This window comes from Lolium rigidum, chromosome 1, assembly GCF_022539505.1.
Source record: "Lolium rigidum isolate FL_2022 chromosome 1, APGP_CSIRO_Lrig_0.1, whole genome shotgun sequence".
NCBI lineage: Eukaryota > Viridiplantae > Streptophyta > Magnoliopsida > Poales > Poaceae > Lolium > Lolium rigidum.
In genome coordinates this window covers 338,065,510-338,088,096 of record NC_061508.1, presented here as the reverse complement: position 1 = coordinate 338,088,096, position 22,587 = coordinate 338,065,510, and the positions used below count along the sequence as shown (strand labels likewise).

Below are 22,587 nucleotides of genomic sequence, written 5' to 3'. Positions count from 1 at the left end.
ACCATTATTATAAGGATATGGCCTATAGTTATTACTAGAATTGTTACGATAAGCATTGTTGTTGAAATTATTATTTTTAATGAAGTTTACATCAACATGTTCTTCTTGGGCAACCAATGAAGCTAATGGAACATTATTAGGATCAACATTAGTCCTATCATTCGCAAGCATAGACATAATAGCATCAACTTTATCATTCAAGGAAGAGGATTCTTCAACGGAATTTACCTTCTTACCTTGTGGAGCTCTTTCCGTGTGCCATTCAGAGTAATTAACCATCATATTATCAAGAAGCTTTGTTGCTTCACCAAGAGTGATGGACATAAAGGTACCTCCAGCAGCTGAATCCAATAAATTCCGCGAAGAAAAATTTAGTCTGCATAGAAGGTTTGGATGATCATCCAAGTAGTCGGTCCATGGGTTGGGCAATTTTTAACCGAGAGATTTCATTCTTTCCCAAGCTTGAGCAACATGTTCATTATCCAATTGTTTAAAATTCATTATGCTACTCCTCAAAGATATAATTTTAGCGGGGGGATAATATCTACCAATAAAAGCATCCTTGCATTTAGTCCAGGAATCAATACTATTCTTAGGCGAGAGATAGCAACCAATCTTTAGCTCTTCCTCTTAATGAGAAAGGAAACAATTTTAATTTTATAATGTCACCATCTACATCTTTATACTTTTACATTTCACATAGTTCAACAAAATTATTGAGATGGGCAGCGGCATCATCGGAACTAACACCGGAAAATTGCTCTCGCATAACAAGATTAAGTAAAGCGAGGTTTAATTTCAAAGAATTCACTGTAGTAGCGAGGTGGAGCAATAGGTGTGCATAAGAAATCATTATTATTTGTGCTAGTGAAGTCACACAACTTAGTATTTTCAGGATTGGCCATTTTAGCAATAGTAAATAAAGCAAACTAGATAAAGTAAATGCAAGTAAACTAATTTTTTTGTGTTTTTGATATAGCAAACAAGATAGCAAATAAAGTAAAGCTGGCAACTAATTTTTTTGTGTTTTGATATAATGCAGCAAACAAAGTAGTAAATAAAATAAAGCAAGACAAAAACAAAGTAAAGAGATTGAGAAGTGGAGACTCCCCTTGCGGCGTGTCTTGATCTCCACGACAACGGCGCCGGAAAATATGCTTGATGGCGTGTATTTCACACGTTCGTTGGGCAACCCCAAGAGGAAGGTATGATGCGCACGGCGGCAAGTTTTCCCTCGAGAAGAAACCAAGGTTTATCGAACCGAGGAGGAGCCAAGAAGCACGTTGAAGGTTGATGGCGGCGGGATGTAGTGCGGCGCAACACCGGAGATTCCGGCGCCAACGTGGAACCTGCACAACACAACCAAAGTACTTTGCCCCAACGAAACGAGTGAGGTTGTCAATCTCACCGGCTTGCTGTAACAAAGGATTAACCGTATTGTGTGGAAGATGATTGTTTGCGAGAGAAAATAGTAAAACAAGTATTGCGAGCAGATTTGTATTTCAATATTAAAGAATGGACCGGGGTCCACGGTTCACTAGAGGTGTCTCTCCCATAAGATAAAAGCATGTTGGGTGAACAAATTACGGTCGGGCAATTGACAAATAGAGAGGGCATAACAATGCACATACATGACATGATAAGTATAGTGAGATTTAATTGGGCATTACGACAAAGTACATAGACCGCCATCCAACTGCATCTATGCCTAAAAAGTCCACCTTCGGGTTATCATCCGAACCCCTCCGGTATTAAGTTGCAAAGGAACGAGACAATTGCATTAAGTATGGTGCGTAATGTAATCAACAACTACATCCTCGGACATAGCGCCAATGTTTTATCCCTAGTGGCAACGACACAACACAACCTTAGAACTTTTACATCCTTTGTCCCGGTGTCAATGCGAGGCATGAACCCACTATCGAGCATAAGTACTCCCTCTTGGAGTTAAAAGTAAAAACTTGGCCAGAGCCTCTACTAGAAACGGAGAGCATGCAAGATCATAAACAACACATGTGTAATAACTTGATAATTAACATGACATGGTATTCTCTATCCATCGGATCCGACAAACACAACATATAGAATTACGGATAGATGATCTTGATCATGTTAGGCAGCTCACAAGATCCAACAATGAAGCACAATGAGGAGAAGACAACCATCTAGCTACTGCTATGGACCCATAGTCCGGGGGTGAACTACTCACTCATCACTCCGGAGGCGACCATGGCGGTGTAGAGTCCTCCGGGAGATGAATCCCCTCTCCGGCGGGTGCCGGAGGAGATCTCCAGAATCCCCGAGATGGGATCGGATGCGGCGGCGTCTCGATAGGGTTTTCCGTATCGTGGTTTTTCGCATCGGGGGTTTCGCGACGGAGGCTTTAAGTACGCGGAAGGGCGAGTCGGGGGCCGGACGAGGGGCCCACACCACGGGTCGGCGCGGCCAAGACCTGGGCCGCGCCGCCCTATGGTTTGGCCACCTCGTGGCCCCACTTCGTGTGTTCTTCGGTCTTACGGAAGCTCCGTGGAAAAATAGGCCCCCGGGTCTTCGTTTCGTCCAATTCCAAGAATATTTCGTTACTAGGATTTACGAAACCAAAAACGGCGAGAAACGGAAGCGGCACTTCGGCATCTTGTTAATAGGTTAGTTCCGAGAAAATGCACGAATATGACATAAAGTGTGCATAAAACATGTAGGTATCATCAATAATATGGCATAGAACATAAGAAATTATCGATACGTCGGAGACGTATCAGAACTGCTCTTATCTTGATGTCTTCTCTGCTCAAAGTCTCACATGGTTCAGTCTTCAGTGCATTGGTGCCATTGACTAATTTTTGTTGGTATCTCTTGCTTTGAATCAGAACTTGCCTAAAAGTATCGCCAAGGATCTCAATGCTGGCCGAAGGGGCAAGATTTCCCTCATCATGGAGAGTAAAGGTCTCACCGTGGAGGGACGGTACTCCGTCGGTCCACGAGATGGCCGCTTAGTCTGTTACTTCCGGGTGGAAAAAGTTCATTGACGGTGCCTAACTTCGCATTGGATCAAAGTTGAAGGTCAAGATCTTTCGATGCCGCTTGTGACATGCTTGGTCATCAAGTTTGCGGTTGTATAGTTCTATTGTCCCATGAGCCCTTAGCAAATGCATTTGTAGTTATACTTATATAAGGTTATCTTATACGAGCTGCTAATTAATTGTATGGGTGGTAAAACTCGGCAAGCTTTTGCTCTTAGCAAGTATGTATGTATGATCGGCTATTATGATAACTAATGTTTGTGTTCATCTTAATTTGCATTTCCGTTTTAGAAAAAAACTTAATTTCTATTTTGGCTGACTCTGTTAGAGAACTATCGGATTGAATCCACAACATGATTCAAATAGATTCATTACACAAAGCCACATGTCTTGACCTTGCTATACACTAGTTCCATTAATCGGTGCAAGAAGGCTTACTCAGTTGCTGAACCACGGCGATTCGAATCCACCTTAGCTATCTAGCTAGAAATACAACCTTTGCGGAAAGAGGATTTGCGATACGGGGAGGCTGACATTGGGGACCCATGAGCCGGCGAGCGTCGTCAACGTTTTAAAGGCGGCGAGGAGATCGAAACAAAAAAAAATAAGCCAAAAATCGGTTGGTAAACAAAATCCAAGAAATGAAACTTTTACCATTACGAGAGGATGACATGCGGGACCCATGAGGCGGCGGCATCCTCAACTATTCCAAGGCGACAGGGGATCAAAATAAAAATAGGAAATAGCCGAGAAATTAATTAGGGTCAAAAATAAATCTATCAAAGGAAACCTTTATTGTTCATAGAGGATGACATGTGGGACCGACACTGCCGGCTGCGTCGTCATGGTTTCAAAGGGGGCGGGGATCAAAAGAAAAAGGCAAATAGCCGGAAATTAGGGGTAAAAAATAAATCCAACAAAGGAAACTTTTATTGTTCATAGAGGATGACATGCGGGACCCATGAGCCGGCGGCTTCCTCAATGTTTCAAAGTCGGCATGAGATTGAAAGAAAAAGGCAAGTGACCAAATATCGGGAGCCAAAAATAATCCAAGAAAAGAAATTTTATTGTACATAGAGGATGACATGCGGGTCCCATTTTGCGGCGGCGGTCTCAACATTTCCAAGGCGGCACAGGACCAAAAGTAAAATGAAGTAGCCGAGAAATCGGGGGTGAAAAAAATCCAAGAAAAGAAAGATTTCAATTGGGCGCATCCGGACATCTGGGCCTTCGAACTATCCTGCTGGGCCTTTTGACTCGTACAATTTCAGCCCACTCCAAAACAGGAAAGTTCGGAATTTTCTAAAAAACAGGAACATCCTATGCTTCGCAAAAACAAAAAAAACAAGGAGATTCAACATATAAGTTTGTTTATGTAAAAATAAAGATTTAATTTATCCGTTTGCAATAGCTCAGAGCGAAATACAATGTTTATTGTCTGCAAAATAATCAAGATATCACATGTTTCTTGTACGGGAGGCTGACATCGGGGACCCATGAGCCGACGGCGTCGTCAACGTTTTAAAGGCGGCAGGGGATGGAAAGAAAAAATAAACCAAAAATCTGTTGCTAAAAAATCCAAGAAAAGAAACATTTTCGTTCTGAGAGGATGACATGCGGGACCCATGAGGCAGCAGCATCCTCATCGTTTATTGTTCATAGAGGTTGACATGTGGGACCCGTGAGCCAGCGGCGCCACAGAACGTTTTAAAGGCTGCAGGAGATCGAAAGAAAAAATAAGCCAAAAATCGTTTGGTCAACAAAATCCAAGAAAAGAAACATTTACCGTTACGAGAGGATGACATGCGGGACCCATGAGGCGATAGCATCCTCAACGATTCCAAGGCGGCAAGGGGATCAAAGGAAAAAAGGAAATATCCCGAAATTAATTAGGGGTTCAAAATAAATCCATCAAAGGAAACTTTTATTGTTCACAGAGGATGACATGTGGGACCGACCTGCCAACAACGTCCTCATTGTTTCAAAGGGGACAGGAGATCAAAAGAAAAAGGCGAATAGCCAGAAATTAGGGGTAAAAAATAACTCCAAGAAAGGAAACTTTTATTGTTCATAGAGGATGACATGCGGGACCCATGAGCCAGCAGCTTACTCAACGTTTCAAAGGCGGCATGAGATCGAAAGAAAAAGGCAAGTGACAAAATAGCAGGAGCCAAAGATAATCCAAGAAAAGAAACTTTATTGTACATAGAGGATGACATGCGGGTCCCAATTAGCGACGGCGGTCTCAACGTTTCAAATGCGGCTTGAGATCAAAAGAAAAAGAAAGTTGATTGTACATAGAGGATGACATGCGGGTCCCATGAGTCGGCAACTTACTCCAACGTTTCCAAGGCGGCGGGGATCAAAGAAAAAGGAAATAGCCAAAAATCGAGAGGGTGAAAAAAAACCCAAGAAAATAAACTTTTATAGCACATAGAGGATGACATGCGGGTCCCATGAGCCGACGGGGTCCTCAACGTTTCAAACGTGGCATGAGATCGAAAGAAAAAGGCAAGTGACCAAATATGAGGAGCCAAAAATAATTCAAGAAAAGAAACTTGATTGTACATAGAGGATGACATCTTGGTCCCAATTAGCGACGGCGGTATCACCTAGTTTGGGAAGCGGGAGGGGATCGAAAGAAAAAGGCAAGTGACCAAATATGAGGTGCCAAAAGAATCCAAGAAAAGAAAGTTTTATAGTACATAGAGGATGACATGCGGGTCCCATGAGCTGCGGGGTCCTCAACGTGGCATGAGATCGAAAGAAAAAGGCAAGTGACCAAATATCGGGAGCCAAAAATAATTCAAGAAAAGAAACTTGATTGTACATAGAGGATGACATGCGGGTCCCATTTAGCGACGGCGGTATCACCGTTTGAGAGGCTGCACGGGATCGAAAGAAAAAGGCAAGTGACCAAATATGAGGTTCCAAAAAAATCCTAGAAAAGAAAGTTTTATAGTACATAGAGGATGACATGCGGGTCCCATTTAGCGACGGCGGTCTCACCGTTTGAGAGGCGGCAGGGGATCGAAAGAAAAAGGTAAGTGACCAAATATGAGGTGCCAAAAAAATCCAAGAAAAGAAAGTTTTATAGTACATAGAGGATGACATGCGGGTCCCATTTAGCGGCAGCGGTATCACCGTTTGAGAGGCTGCACGGGATCGAAAGAAAAAGGCAAGTGACCAAATATGAGGAGCCAAAAATAATTCAAGAAAAGAAAGTTTTATAGTACATAGAGGATGACATGCGGGTCCCATTTAGCAGCGGCGGTATCACCGTTTGAGAGGCGGCAGGGGATCGAAAGAAAAAGGCAAGTGACAAAATTTGAGGTGCCAAAGAAAACTCCAAGAAAAGAAAGTTGATTGCACATAGAGGATGACATGCGGGTCCCATTTAGTAGCAGCGGTCTCAACGTTTCCAAGGCGGCAAGGGATCAAAAGAAAAAGGAAGTAGCCAGAAATTAGGGGGTAAAAAAATCCAAGAATAGAAAGAATTTTGGTTCATAGAGGATGACATGCGGGACCCATGATCCTGCATCGTAAACGGCTCGATCGGAGAGCGTTGAACGAGATGGCGCGATCGAGAAACAAACAATGCCGAGAGAGGCTGCCATCTGGGCCCTACATCCCTCGGCGGTGCGGATTTGCGTTGACTCGGCCGGCGAACCCGAGAATTCGAGATGCACCACGTCCCGGGCCACCATACGCAACAATTTGGCCGTTTTCGTCGGGCTAGGTGGCCTCAAAAACGAGAAAAAAAACGTTTTGACATGCACAACGGACAGACCCAAAATCGTCGGCCATGGTACACCAGCAACCACGGCGTGACTTCAACTTCGTCGGCCATGGAAACTTTTCTTGTAGTGACAAACCTCTGCTCTTGGAGGCCCAACACTGTCTACAGGAATAGAAGCGTGCGTAGACATCAAATTCCAAGCGAAGGCATAGTCGCTGACGCCATCCATGGCATGCGACACCACTCCACGTTGATGGAAATTCACAATGGATTGCCTTGATGACGTTGGGACTCCAAAGTAGAGTGTTGTAGTTAGCAAATAATTTTTCCCACGAGGATGACTCAATGGTTTATATCGAACTCTCGAGAAATTGGAGCAGAGTTATATTTTTTCCTCTTCTTCTAGCAACCCTGCAAAGTAAACAAAATTTACATGTGTCCCCAACTCCACTGTGTGGTTGTCAAGCACAAGATTCCGTATTAGTAATTGTAAATAAATTATGTAGTAAAAGTAAATCAAACTAAATAAACAAAGTAAATGCAGTAGAGATATAGTTGTTTTTGAGTTTTGTGTGTGATTAAGTAAACTAAGTATTTTTATATTTTCAGATTAAAATATTGCTGCAACTAAAAATTAAGATATAAATGCAATGGAAATGTGGTTCTTTTGATTAAAATCGGACCAGGGTTCATGGGTTCACTTGTCTACTCCTTTTTTAAAAGTTGTAGTGCATAATAACAATTCATCAATGAGATAATATTGGTGGAACTTCAATTTGTGGTTGATAAGCATTCATATGAGCATCACATCCTAACATAGAGATTATGCAACACATCTCTCTTACACTCCACAATAAAGGGAAAACTCTCAACAATCTTGGATTAAAAATTAACAGAGCATAGTTAAAAGTACTATGACATGATGTTTGAATATCAAATATGCCTAGTGAGGTAGCAAAGGAAAAGGCAAAACCATAATAGATCAAGAATTTGTTGTCACTATTCAATCACTAAAACCATGCTACTCCATCTAATACACACATCTCCCAACACATGTTTTGCATAAAAGTTGGATCATAACCAATACTTAAGAACGGAGTACATAATATGTATCTATAAATACATCTTACACATAATATATTTCAATCTCATATAACAATATCATAGAATAAAGATCCACCAAATATGAATTACATATATGACCATAATCATGTTGGACAGCTCATATGGTACTAAGATCTATTAAGAACATAAGAAAAATAGATCAAGCTACTGCCACAAACTCATAGTCCAGAGGTGGACTACTCCGCCTTCATCATGGTGTTGATGTGGAAGACGTTGGAGAAGGTGGAGATCCCTCCGACGGTTGCTCCGGTGGAGTTTTCCCATCCAATCTTCTCCGTTGCAACCTCTATTTTCGTGTTTCGGTATTTCTGCGGCGCTCCCTCGAGGAAACCCTAGGGGGTCATATATATATAGGTGTTTTTAGGTCAAACGAAGTCGGTTGGTGTAACACCCCAAATTTTCAAAACAAAGAAAACTCAATTTCCCTTCTTCCAAATTTTGGAGCCAACAAAAACTTGAATTTGATTAAATTGTGTGCATAATGTTCATGCATGAATATTTTTGATGTTGCCATGATATTTGTTTGAAGCGTTTGACAATGCTCCTAAACCCTAAACCATGCCAATTGTATTCAAGAGAAACAAAGAAAAAGAAAATAAAATAAGAATAGAATTATATATGAGCTTATGGCCATAATTGCAAATCTTAAACGAGGCCAAGTTTACCTTGTGTAAATGGTTTGGAAATATTACTAAACTCAAAATAATAACATTTGTGTCAATGAAAAACAAAACAAATAAAAAGAAAAAGGAAAAGCAAGTCACACAAGATAATGGTCAATTCTGACAATTATATCAGGGTACCTACTTTGAGCCTCTGTATTAAACATTTTATAAACTAAACTTTCCCATTTCTTTGCACCTCATCCAAGAGCACATCAAGGTGAGCAAATTGGTGTTGACCAACCTTGCTGATTCATTTTCATATTCTTATAATAAGCATTCAAATTAGCAACTTTGAATCAGACTTAAGATCATACCAAATTTGATTTTCACCAAAACAACTTCACTTTGCAAACCAATACCACCAAGAGATGCCAAACATTATTAGAATCACACCCATGAAAAAGTTTGGCAAAATTCAAAATTATATTTCTTGCGGCTATTGTGTCGAGCACCTGGTGTGCACCATTCTGCTATGTGCATACACTCTAAAATCCAGAGGATCTTAGCCTAAACCATCACCTCTCTGGTCAACCTCAGCTCCCTCTTGCACCCCTTGCACAATGCCAAGCACCAGAACCAATGATCATGGATGATTTCATCAAGGACATGGCCATGCCGAGCCCCTCATGCCACTCCCCATGTTAACCCTCTCTCCACTCCTCCCTGGCTCACCTCAACATGTCCTTGAGCTTGCCCTCACTCTCCTGATCACGCTCGTGCACTCCATCGACCAAGGAGAGGCTTGCACTGGCCGGCACAGGACGTGCCCATGTCAGCCAGTGACGCCAGCGCGCGCACGGACACGCCCCAGAGCGCGCCAGAGCACGTCGTCGCCCCGTCGCTTCCGTCCTCCCCTTGACCCCTATCTCCGCCCTGAGCTTCGCCACGATGCCAGCGACCTCCCAGACACGCTCATTTGGACCGGAGAGACCTGTCGACGTCGCCATCAACGACGCCGTCCGCCACGGTACTGCCAGCACACGTCACGCTCCCCGTCGCGTCTGACCACCATTTTCTGTGCCACGAGCACCGTAATGATCACCATGACGTGTAGAGCAGCGTCACATCCTCGCCCACTCCTCTCCGCCGCTGTAGCACCGTCGCCATGGTCGACCTTCCCATGCCGTGCTGCCCTATCTCGCCCGCTATAAATAGAGGCCTCCCCTGCTCAATTCCTTCACACCATTCGCCTCCCCTCTTCTCACTGATCCTCCTCGAGCACAGCCACGCCTCAATTTGACACACAGAGCCTCAATCGTTCCTCGAAGAACCGCCGGAGGTCGTCGCAGAAGGAGCCGACGATTGGAGCCACCCCAGGAGTCGCCGCCGGTACCAGGAGCTTCGCCGTCGTCGACAACATCGCTCTACCACTTCGTCGACGATCGCCGGACCTCCGGTGAGCCTCCGACCCCCTAGGTTCGCCGCGGCCAGGGTTCGACCTCGTCGACGACGACGACGACCCTCGTCCGTAGATCTTGATTCTAATCCTACGGCCCTCGTTCACTCATACCGTTTCGGGGATTATGAGCCGTTGACCACTGGGACCCCCTGTCAGGCCGCCCGCTCGTGCGAGACACGCAACTGGGCCGGCCCGTTTTCCTTTTCTCTGGCATGTTTCGTTTTCCCGCCTAGCCCGTTAAATTCAAATTTGAATTAATCTTTTTAGTTGAAATTCAATACTGATGCCATGTTCAAAATTAAATAGAAAAATATCTACAGAGCCAAAATTTATGAATTAAATATTTCTGGAAAGCATAAGAAAATATCTATCCAACCCCACTGGTCTCAACCCTTGATTTATTATAGAACAATTGCAATAAAAATAACAAGGCAGTACCTTTGCCAAACTCAAACATTTTTATAAAATCAACACTAATGTATTTTGAGTTGATTCCAACTCTCATAATTCACATTTCAAATGCTCTACATGAATATGTAAAAATATAGCATTAGTGTTTACCATGATCATGGGCTAGAGCAAAATAATGGCTATATGGCTATTACTAGCCCATTTAAATTAATTAAAAATAGTAGTTAAATATTATGAGAGGTATCCTCTCATTTAAATCACATTTCCAAGTAATTCAATGTGAGGTGATGACATTAGTCTCAGTGACCCCATATTTTATTATTTGAGAATATTAAATCGTTCCCAAGTAGTGTTTAAATGGTATGAGATGTAGTATCTCATTTAAATCATTTTCTCAAATGAATAAATATGAAGTGGTGACTTTGGTCAACATGATCTCATACTTTATTATTTGAGGAGATTAAATCTTAATAATGTTCAATGAGAGGAAATTATTTTTCAAAGGAAATAAATAGAAACTCTAGTAAATATTTCAATGAGAGGAAATTATTTTTCTTAAAAGAAAACAAAGCCAACCAAAATGGTGTGATGCTAGATTGTCTTGTGTGAGCCACTTGATTGTTAAGTACTCAAGTATTGTTTGGCGATTGTATACCTCGTATCCGTTTATAGACGCTAGTACCGAAGGCGACGAGGAGCAGGAGGTCTTCTACGAAGAATAAGAGGAACACTTTGATCACTGTACCAACCAAGGCAAGCTATACTATTGCAAGATACCCTAATGCAAGCTCTACTAATGCCAGCTACTAGTGCAAGATACCATGGCACTAGTATTTTTTTGTTTAAAGCTTTATTCTTCCAAGTCCAAGTTTTTAATTTGCAAGCTTTTACTTTGGTTATCAAGGCTTACTTGTTGTAGTTAATTTGTGTCTAAGTGTAGAGTACCAAAAGAGCTTCAAACTTAGCCTAGAAAGCTAAACCTTAGTTAGCACCCCTCATGACTAGTTGCTAGTGCTAAAACTAAAATTGACTACTCTAGATGGGAACTTGTGAATCAAATGACTTTGAAAACCTTGGAATGATGAGTCATTCTATTGGGAGTTTTGAAGGTGAATATGACCTTTGAATGACATTGTGAATTTGATAAAAACTGATGGTTTGGTTCGGATCCGATACCATTCCAATTTTAGAGTACCCCCACAATACCTGATCATGGGTAAGGCTTTAGCTGGAAATTATGTACGTTAGTATGGGTTCCCTACGAACAAGCGTCATAGAGGTTATGCCGAGGCTGCCTCTGTTGAAAGTGAAATGACGTGAAAAAGAGATGAATGTCGTACCCAAGCCCTGTGTAGTTCCTAGGATGGCAGATTGCCATCACTAGGAGGCCAAGCTCATAGGGGAGGTGCCTATACTAGAGTATGTAAGTGAAAGGTTAATGGTTGATGATCCGCATACTGAGTATGATGATTCAGGGCTATCCCTGACGGATGTAATCAAAAGTTGTGGCACAAGTGTACAACCTCTGCAGAGTGTTAAACCTATTCGAATAGCCGTGTCCACGGTCATGGACGGTTGGATGGCCATACTGTTCCGTCGTCAGATGTTTCTAAAATTGACTGGTGAATTGAAAGGTGAATTTGACTTGATCACAACAGAGTTGTGGGAATGACACTAATGTTCCCACTTGAGTTTGGCTAGGCAAATAAAGAGACTTTTACTACTAAGTGCTTATGAAATAAAATTGGCTTTATGCAAATAACCCTAGAGCTTAGAACCCTGATTAGAGCTACTAGTACTTACATTAGTATTAGTTTGCGAGTACTTTATAAAGTACTCATGGCTTTGTCCCTGGCTATTCAAATGGCCAGACTATGAAGAGGAGTACCAGTATCAGGAAGATGGACAGCAGGACGTCTATGATAACTAGGATCGTCTCCTGACGTCAAGCGTTGCCTGTGGAACAGATGGACCACTACTACGTTTCTTCCGCTATGTGTTTTGTATTTGATCTTTGGATCAACTGTTGTTTTAAGATTGGATCATGAGATCCCCTGTTGTAAGACGATTATGGTTTGTAATAAATAATGTTCTGTGATATCGACTGTTATGTCTCGCAAAAACAATACTCCTGGGATTGCGATGTATGGCATAATAGACATCTGGAATTAAAAATCCGGGTGTTGACAGTTGGCGCAAGAAGTGAATCACACGGTCGACGGCGAAAAGATAGGTGGTGGCTCGTCCCCCTTGCTGGGCGCGCCACCAGGTCTCTTTTGTGCCTCATGCCCTTCCTCGTGAGGTTCAGGTGCTCCAGCTGCTTCTCGTGATGAAATATTGACGTCCCCGAAATTATAGCTCAATTTGACTCCATATAGGTCCTTAAAAGTGGAAAATACGCAAAACAGAGTTTTCTTGTTCTACAGAGTTATAAACCAAATAAAGAGGATCATTGGTGTTGTGGGTATACTTTATAGGTATGCCAATGACATGGTCAAGATCCGGCAAGCCCGGGTAGCCCACATATGGTGGTGTGGCTTATGGCTCACCGGGCGGCCCAGTTGCTATTGATAGAAGATGGATGAAGTCCAGCCCAGGAAAAGGAGCCGGATCCCAACCGAGCTATGCAAGTAGGCGGATCCATGGAGACCCATGAAGTATCCGGATCCATGACGGTAAGATTAGATCTAGGTGGATCCTTGACGTGCACGGCAATGTATATTCCGTAGTTAGGCATCTTGTATTCCGGATAGGATTCTCCGTGTAAACCCTAGATCCGGGCGCCTATATAAGCTAGATCACAACCACAACTCATTGTAACAACGCGAAAGCGCCCAGATAATTCCAGACAAGCAGCAGTAGACCCTGTCCTCGAGCAGGTGTTCCGAAGCTAGGTAAATCGCGTACCACCATCTCGAGTGCTCTCCGCCCTATGACCCCTACTTCTTCCCCCCTCCGTGAGGATCCCTCCTCTGGGGTACCGTCGAGTAGGCAACGACAATTGGTAAATCCACACAAATCAATATAAGACATAGAAATAACATCATATATGTTGCAAATATGTGGAAATAAAGCGGAAATTCTATTCGGCTCCCGGGTGCGTATGCTCCCTATGCCAAAAAATTATATTTCGAGTTGTCGAAAAATTTTGACAAAAAATTCTACATGTACATCTCCATAATATATGTGCATTCGTCAAGTTTCACGAAAAATCAATATTTTTTGTGGTCTATGTAAAAAAAGAAACATTTATCTTGTAAAAAGCATTATTTTTAGGACTGAGTTTTCTCTTTTTTACACACATCACATGACAAGTCCATTTTTTATGAAACAACTTTGTGAGCGCGTAGCACGTGAAGATGTACGTGTGAATTTTTCGTTTCAATTTTTTTGAAATTCAAAATATGTGTAAAATGAAATTCAAAATAGAGGGAGCATATGCTCCCATGTTCCAAAACACTACTTCCGAAATAAAGTGCAAAGTTAATGTATGCATTTTACATGCATTACACGCTCAGTTGTTGCCGAACTCCCTCATCCTCTAGATGTGGATGATCATAGATCTCGGCGTGAAAGTCAATGCCGGTGCCACCCCAAGTGGTTTAGGCCCTGCCGGTGGTGCTGGTGTCCGGGCCTTGATGTGTACGACTACCCACGATGAAGACGAAAGACCCAATCGTGTTTTCTGTTTATCTTTCATTTTGATAAGTCCAAGGACTGGCTTGTTATTTCCTTTTTCTCTAGGATTGTTGATGTAAATCTGTAGGCACTGCATTACTAATGAAGTTTCCATGCCCTTCGGAGCCTTTCCCCGTGCAAAAAGGAGAAAAAACAAGTAAGTCATGTACATATTTTCCCTCAAAAAAAGGCACGTACATATTTTTGTGTGGATGTTAATTTTACTCCATAATAGAATGAAAATAAATTTAATACGAATCCAGCGTATCAAACCAGAGGGGAACAAAGATTAATATCCAATGTTATTAATATCACAATTTTGTTATGTGATACTACAACAACCAAAATTGAGTAGACCTATTATACAATTTTAATAAGTAGAATATATATTTTCATGATCTTGATATTTATGATTCCACGGTTCGTGTTCCTACAATACCGTTCGTATCTAATTCAAAATCACGACTCTGACAATTTTGTTCTTAATTGTGTCGAGTCCTTCAACACAAATTCTTTTGTTGAAAGTGTATATGATCTCACATCCACCACTCGTTTCTTCCTTACCTAGTGCCAAGCCATGGTCAAATTCCAGTGAAGCTCACAAAATCAGGTCTGAAGAAAACAATGCAGAAATCAGGGTGCTACTACCTATCTCAAAGAGAAAAAAAACAGAAAAATCTCAGAAACCAAGTACGATTAGAAAAGCGCTAGGCGGCAATCCAATCCAACGGCAGCGACCCCATAGAAGAAAAAAAATCGGCGCGGGGCCCCTGAGGGGCATTCCCGTCATTTCCGGCGCCTCTTCCTCCCTTTTATCTCTCTCCCCACCTCCCCACGTTTCGCCCCCATTTCCAAGCCCACCGAATTGCTCGCTCGCGATTCCTCTCCCATCGCCTCCTCGTCCTCCCCCTCCTAGGGTTCGTACCGGATCGATCTCCAGCTTCCAGCGCTCCGGCTCGGCCGCGCTCGTCGATCCGGTCTGGTTTCCTCCGGAATCTTTCCGTGCTGATTTTCGTTCTGTTGTCTCTGTGCAGGGATCGCCGGAGAGGAATCGCGACGAGGGCTTTCTGTATCAGGTGCGTTCGTCCCTCGCCAATTCTTCTGTCTCCGGTGATAATTATCTGGCTGTATATGTATGGTAGTATGTGGACAGTATATGTTTTTCATGGTCAAAAGTTCCAATTTTTCTGGGCGGTGATTACCCCGGCTGCCGTAGAACCCGCGGACCAGCCCCGATTTATCCGTCCGACGTTGAATTCTGCGGAACCGCGACGAGCCGCGAGCGAATTCGGTGCTCGGATGTACAGGCTCCGCCCGCCCTCCTTTACACGTATTCCTGTTCGGTGTGCGTTTGTTGCGGCAGCTAGTTGATGCGGGCGGCGGGTGCTTTCTTTCTTCCTTTCGCCAAAGTTAGTGCGCAGATATGGCTTGCTGCTTTACGGATTTGCTGCCCCGTTGCGTAAAGGCGTAAAGTTGGGGCCTTTCTTTACAATTAATTTCCCTCCCGCTCTGTTCTGTTCTGATGCTAGTGTTAGGTGATTGTTAGGCTGCTGTTGGCTAATTGTAAGGCAGGCAGGTTGCATCTTTTAGTACTACCTTCAGTTTGGTATTTGGCCATCAAGCTGTTAGTACCTTTTTTAAGATGCCTCGTAGAGTAAGTTCACTTTTCTGGAGTAGGATTCATTATGCTTCTACATGTCTGAAGATTATCAATCAACCATGTTTGCCTTGAAATGGTAACGATGGGCGGTGATTGTTTGACACACAAGTGTATGGTGATTTTTGGTAATAGTTAGAAAATCGCTAGCTTTGAACTGTGCGGTGATTGCTTGATTGATACACAAGTGTGCCGCCTGTGCTGTTTACTCTCGTACACTCGTTGTGCTGCTGACAGTGATATTACATCTGATTTCAGTAAACCAAGCCATGGAGCACAAGGAGACCGGCTGCCAGTCCCGGGAGGGCCCCATCCTCTGCGTCAACAACTGCGGCTTCTTCGGCAGCGCCGCGACCATGAACATGTGCTCCAAGTGCCACAAGGAGATGACGCTCAAGGAGGAGCAGGCCAAGCTGGCCGCCTCCTCTTTCGACAGCATCGTCAACGGCGCCGATGCCACGAAAGAACATCTTGTCGCTGCCAACACGGCGGCGGTAGCCGTTGCTCATGTCGATCTGAAGACGACAGTCGTTGCGCAGCCTGCCGTTGTTGCTGGTCCCAGCGAGCCGGCTCCCAAAGGCCCAAGCCGGTGCAGCACCTGCAGAAAGAGGGTCGGCCTCACCGGATTCAGCTGCCGGTGCGGGAACCTGTACTGCGCGATGCACCGCTACTCCGACAAGCACGAGTGCAAGTTCGACTACCGGGCCGCGGCCATGGACGCCATCGCCAAGGCCAACCCGGTGGTGAAGGCCGAGAAGCTCGACAAGATCTAGGTGTCTCAAAGCTCCACGAAACGAAGGTCCCAATCTGTGCTGCCTCATCGTCGTACGTGCGTCTTTGCTGCATTATCCTTTCATGTTACAAATCTAGTTGTTGGGCATCTTGATGCATGGCACGCCTCGGCAAGCTTCAAGGGTTCTCCCACTCTCTGGCCAGCCCGAACGGTCTCCATGTTGGCTATGTTGTGTAAGCTTTTATTCTATGGTCGTCTTTGCGTGGCGGCGGACTGTATCGTGGCTTCGCATTTAGCTAGCACTCTGTAATCTGTAATGTACTGTTTCGTTCCTGGTGTCCTACGGTTGCAGCCGGTAATAGTAACCAGTAACCGGCGTCGTGTGTCATAATGGTACCCCATATGTTCATACTCTTAGCTGATAATACTTTCTCATCTTCAGACAAGTGAAATGCTGAGAAAACTGGCATCACATATCATTGTTATCTGCACCAGATGATAAAAGTTCAGTGTCAGGTGAGATGTTGGTGGAATGCTGCTGGGAGGTTGGTTTGTGCAGTCTTCCCTTCCTCATGGCATGTTGTGAGAGATGGCCTGATATCTGGAGAACTATGGCACGTTGTGCTCGTCTTATGTAGAAGCTTGGTCCGACTAGGTTGGAAGATGATCGAAACGTCAGGCAGTGTGGAATTGCTCTTTTGGCTGATGGGATATGTTTCTTTCTACTTTCTGGAGTGTGGAATTGCTCTCTATGTTTGGCTGATGGGATATGTTTCTTTCTACTTTCTAGGCGCGATCGTCCGTTGTGTTTGGCTGATCATGCCTTGGTTTTCTACGAATGTGTTCACTCTTGTATCCCATTGTTTTTTGATTCTCCGTTGGCGGCACGCTCTCCTGGATGGATCTGCCATTGAATGTTTCGACGGGCTCCTCCCTCGCTGTCACCAGCACCACTTGGATCTTGGATCTTGTATCGATATACACTCCAAATTTACAAATTTCCTATGCTCAGATATGTATCTTGACCCTCTGTTTTTGTTCCTGTTCCAGCATCCAGTGACAGTGACGCTTCCCTGCAATAGTGATATGATTCATTCGGTACGACCCTTCTTATTATTTCTCATCCGCCAAATCTTCATTCAGAGAATCAGAAAGATCCTTATCTGCTAAAACGAAAGAATGGAAGAATCAACATACAATGTAATTCCCTTCCACCTCCAAACATTCCAGAAGAATTATTTCCTTTTTCTACTTCTAGTCTAGCCTCGGGGAGAAGACTGTCAGGCTCCAAGGTTGAAGTAGACGGTGTAAAATTCATCCCTCAACGTGAACAACGGCTCCAGGAGGAACCCCCTCCTCTCCCCTTTGGCGGCGAAGCTGATCGGGTGGTACCGCCGCAGCGGCTCGGCCCGCTTGAAGCTCGCCGCCTTCAGGAACCCCGCTTCACCGCCACCGCTGCCGCTCCGGCAGCCGACCTGGACCTTGGCGGCTGCGGTCAACACGAAGCATCCCGGCCTGGTCCCGAGCTCCAACGACACCGATCCGGGCTCCCCGTCGAGCCCAGGGACGACGTTGAATAGAGACGCCGGACTCTTTTCGCCGGACACCGTCAGGCCGTTGGTGATCACCATTCCTGGCAGGCCGAACGGCTCGATCATTGCTGACCTGGGATCCTTCGTCGTTGCGGGAACCAGCCGCAACGTGGCGTGAACGGCGTCGTCGGTGCCCCCACCCTCGGGCCGCGGCTGCATCGTCAGGGAGGTGGCGATGGTGGTCGAGAGGACGAATGTGCTGCCGCCGGATTCTTGCGTCAGCGTCACTAGCTGGGAGTTGTACGACGAAGGGACAGGGGTGATCCAGTCCGAGATGGCGGCACCGGTCTTCGCGTCCCAGTCTCCGGTGGTGAGGCCGGCGAGGAGGAAGGGGCCGAACAGGACTGCTTGCAGAGCTGCGTACGCTGGCCGCTCATCTGGACACATATATCACTTACTTAACGTGAGGATGTTACATAAAGTTTTTATTTCAGTGGACTAGGTAAGCAATATATCAACTCAAGCCGAAGTTTGATGCGCCGAAAAAAAATCTGTAAATTTCAGAACTTTACTTATATTCGTAGGTTAATTCAAGGTGAAGTTTATTAACGCATAGTAAAAAAAAGTGAAAAACTCAAACCTTTTATTGCTTCTGTTCTTAGGTTAATAGGTAACTGGATTTCCAGATGATCACCGCTAACCCACCGCTTGGTGACTGAGAGGAAAGTCCCTGGTAAAAATCAAGATTGAGTGAGAACAATCATCTCTGGGGTTCATCAAACATTCAGTACATGGAAAATCCTAGTTGGAGAGCCTACCTGGAGATGCTAGTTGCAAATCTTTGCCATTCAAAGTTGCTTTTGCCCCATTCGTAGATGTCCACGAAGGTATTCTCACATTCACCGTCGCGTGCTGACCGTTTGTCTGCTCGACATAAAGCAAGCTGACTAAATACCGATCCTTCACAAACAATTCATCGTTGCAGAAGTTTTTGGATTACCTTTGCAGATATGGAGAGTGAAACTTGAAGATTCTGATCAGACGAGCTGAGGGGTTTCACTTGCTGAGTAACAGTAAGACCTGCAGATTTCCAGTTGAACGTGCTCGGTATGTACTGAACAATGTATAGCGCCGGCTTGCTGCCTTTCTCCTCAAAATAGATCGAGTCCCCGAGCTTTGAGAAGGATTCTATCCCTGCGGATAATAGATGAAACAGTTGAGAACCTTTACATTTCCATATGAAGGTTCTGAATCTTCACAACCGTCTACTTACCAGTCCCGTAGCAGCACCAAAATGAATCATATTTCGTCCCCCAACCATGGTAGCTCTCTGCCTTTGATTTTCCGGGGCCCTGGGGCAGCATGTAGATCATGACACCAGGATCCCTCCCTCTCTGAATGCTCAGGACACCGTTTATGAGTGCACGCTCGTAGTAGTCGATGTATGCGATTTCCTTTGTCCATCTGAACAGGTGGCGAGAAACCTGCATACATTCTTTAGCACACTAGTTCTTGAGATGAAATTTTAGTTTAATGGCGGTGAAGAGGTAAATCAATCACCTTGAGCATGTTGTATGTAGTGCAGGACTCCTCATTCTCGGTGGTCAGAGTCTCTGCCAAACGTTTAGGGTTGTACCTGACAATATTATTTTCAAACATGAAATTTTTGACACATTGCAGTTGCAAAAACTTGTGCCATCATTCTAGAATCTTTTACCAGAATTCACTGACAGATGTGCCACCGGTTGCATAGGTGTGAGAAGAATTTACAACGTCCAGAAAGAATGTTGCAATGTCCTGTTCCATGTATGCTATTGTCAGTCTCACCTCGATCACAACTTAAAACTCCAGGAATGAATATTAAACTTTTACCTTGTAGAGAGGATCACCAGTAACCTCATATCTCATTTGCCCACCGACTACAATAGGAATATGCGTATTGGTGTGGAAGCCAGAAAGACTGTCAGCCTGAAAGATAAAATGGAAGAAAGACATGGTCGCACATCGTTGTTCATAAAATGGAAGAAACACAGGGCAGCGTAGGAAGAAGCTCTCTTCAGACAGACCTGAGCTGCAAGCAATCCCAGGAAGCACGGCTTGTCGAAGAGATGGGCGAGCACCAAATGCCTCTGATCATTCTGGTGAAAGAAACGAAGCATATCAGCTTAGTTTCAGAATCAGCATCAGACATGGCCTAAACACGCATAGCAATGCTAGGAAATGAATTAGTAATTGGTTTACCGTGATGGCGTAGAGCTGGTAGAGCACGTCGTTCATCCCCCCGGTCTCTTCGTTGAGGGAGGTCCAGTGCCGCTCGATGGTGTGCCGCTGGATCACGCTCCGGACGCGGTCTCCGAAGTAGCCGGCCATGGCGACCACCATGTCCAGGGCCTTGCCGTTGCCGGCCACGGTGTATTGGTCGAGTAGCCCCTGCATGATCTGCCATTCCACCGCAAAGAAAAGTTCAGTGTTGCAGCACAGCAGAGTTGTTCAGATAGTATGGTTTGGAAGAGGAGGCCGGCCAGGAGGGTACCTTGTGGATGGTGTAGTAGGGCGCCCAGACTGGCTGGATGGCCTCGAAGCGGTCGAAGAACTCGGCGGGGAAGGCGGAGAGGTAGCCCTTGCCGCCGTTGGGCGCCGCCTGCTGGCACGCGTGGAGGGCGTCCACCACGGCGGACATCTTGCCGGCGAGCGTGCCGTTGTGCGTGCTCGCCCACATCTTGGCCGCCGCGCTCATGTAGTGCCCTGCATTGCCAATTTGCCATATGCGAGGTGAGCTGCTGCTCCATTGTCTTTTCAGTTTCAAACTTTGTCTGTTCAGTTTCAAACTTTTTTTTTAAAACTCATGTTCAGTTTCAAACTTGAAGGCTGGACCTATAGCCCAATGGACTGGCTACCGAAAGTGATTAAACTAAGACAATCCAGCCCATCTAACTTGTTTATGGGCTGAAATCGCAGCCCAAAGCTTGCTCTCGAAATTCTTCTGTCCGGCCGAATTGCGCTGGAACCATCAACACCCCGTCCAAAACTCCAGCCTGTGTTATGGTTAACCAGCTTGTACGGTGGGTAGGGAGCATCTTACGGGAATTCCCATCTGAACGAGCGCAGGAATCTCATGTGAATTTTACAGTAAACTACGGCGATGTCTGCCTGACGCTGCGTCTAGCGTAATGTAACCATGGCCATCTCCACGGTTATAGGAAAGTGGTTGGATGCTCCAGAGTCGAGAGCGAGCACGTACGAGTGGTAACTGGCACGAGAGTAAGTGACAAACTGACAATTAAGATGGCGTGCGTACGTACGTACCGACGAAGTGGCCCCGGAGCTCGCCGTCGGCGGCCTCCCAGCCGCCGTAGGGCGCCGCCGGCGTCGGCAGCCCGGCCTGCTTCCGGAAGCTCCACACCAGCCTGTCCACGTCCAGGAGCAGCAGGTACTCAAGGTTCGTCTGCTGCGCGCGCCCGTACACCTCGTCGCCGGGGTCCAGCCGCACGTCGTGCAGCGACGCCTCCACTAGCACCGGCGGCCTCTGCCTCTGCTGCTCCGCCGCCGAGGACGAGCCCACGCCGCCCTTGAGCGCCCGGTACAGCATCGCCCAGTCGAGCTCCTCCGCTGGCGCGGCGCCGGCGGTGGCGAGGGGGCGTAGGTCCATCCACGTCGACTCCTCGGTGGGGTTGACGTGCTCGTGGAAGAGCTCGCGCAGCCGCCACTCCTCCGCCCCCGGCGTCGCCTGCAGCCGCGCCCGCACCGTGTGCGACGACAGCTGCGTCGGCACGTTCGTGCACTCCTTCGCCGTGGCCACCGCCGCCACCATTGCCAACGCCACCACCACCACCACCAAAGACGGCCCCGACGCCATTGCTCTCCAAGATGGGACACACTGCTCACTCGCTAAGTGTGGCGGCCACTAGTCCACTCTACTGCAACTACCACCCGAGCTTTTATGGGCAAGAATCTCAAGTAATCCCAAAAGCTTTTAACGCCTCAATGGCTGTGCTGTAGGAGTACTACGTGAGCACAGCAAAAAGACAGCGTCTAATTAACAAGTCTCGAGAAATTTTATTGACTGTCTACGAGCGAGCGAGCGGCACGGTCGAGAAGAGAGTAAACACGAGCTTGGCTTATCGGCTATACTCGATCACGTGCGGCGCTCGCGACACGGCGTTCACTCCTTGTCACGTTGCGTCTTCTTTGTCCCGGTGCGTTCCCGTGAGAGAAGTAGCAGACCGGCAGGCACTAGCTAGCTTAGCTTTCTTTTCTACAATCAATGGCATATATGTATTTATAACAGTAAATAGGATATGATAGAGATGTACTAGCTAGCTTAGTAGTATCAAACGTAGTATCATGCATTGCATACATGCAAAAAGAGAGAGTACAGTAGAAGTATCATAGGTGTATAACGTATCATAGCACGTACTACTAAAAAATTTAATATAAAATAAATCTTGTACTCCATGCATTGTGGAGATAGTAACACTATTATATCATAGTAGTACTAGAACATGCTATGATTTACCATAGGTGGATAACTGACAATTTAGTATAAAACATGTTATAGTAATATCATAGGTGGATAACGTATCGTAGCACGTAGTACTAGAAAATTTAGTATCATAGGTGGATAATCG

At 45.3% G+C, this 22,587-nt stretch overlaps 2 protein-coding genes across 2 annotated transcripts; one reads left to right on the top strand and one right to left on the bottom strand.

The window, feature by feature from the left end:
• Positions 1-14,843: 14,843 nt before the first annotated feature.
• On the top strand, positions 14,844-16,813 carry LOC124700588 (zinc finger A20 and AN1 domain-containing stress-associated protein 8-like). The gene is made up of 3 exons (XM_047232685.1): positions 14,844-14,954; positions 15,072-15,113; positions 15,953-16,813. The coding sequence occupies exon 3, from the start codon at positions 15,964-15,966 to the stop codon at positions 16,465-16,467; it is 504 nt and encodes a 167-aa protein (XP_047088641.1). The 5' UTR covers positions 14,844-14,954; positions 15,072-15,113; positions 15,953-15,963; the 3' UTR covers positions 16,468-16,813.
• An 894-nt stretch (positions 16,814-17,707) lies between these two features.
• Positions 17,708-21,461, bottom strand: LOC124684447. Its single transcript, XM_047218756.1, has 12 exons — positions 21,266-21,461; positions 20,493-20,704; positions 20,201-20,398; positions 20,026-20,097; positions 19,832-19,927; positions 19,677-19,756; positions 19,520-19,595; positions 19,233-19,443; positions 18,960-19,153; positions 18,778-18,883; positions 18,600-18,689; positions 17,708-18,396 (listed from the first exon to the last, which is right to left on the bottom strand). Exons 2-12 carry the CDS (start codon positions 20,694-20,696, stop codon positions 17,708-17,710), a joined length of 2,016 nt encoding a protein of 671 aa, XP_047074712.1. The 5' UTR covers positions 20,697-20,704; positions 21,266-21,461.
• Between the last annotated feature and the right edge of the window lie 1,126 nt (positions 21,462-22,587).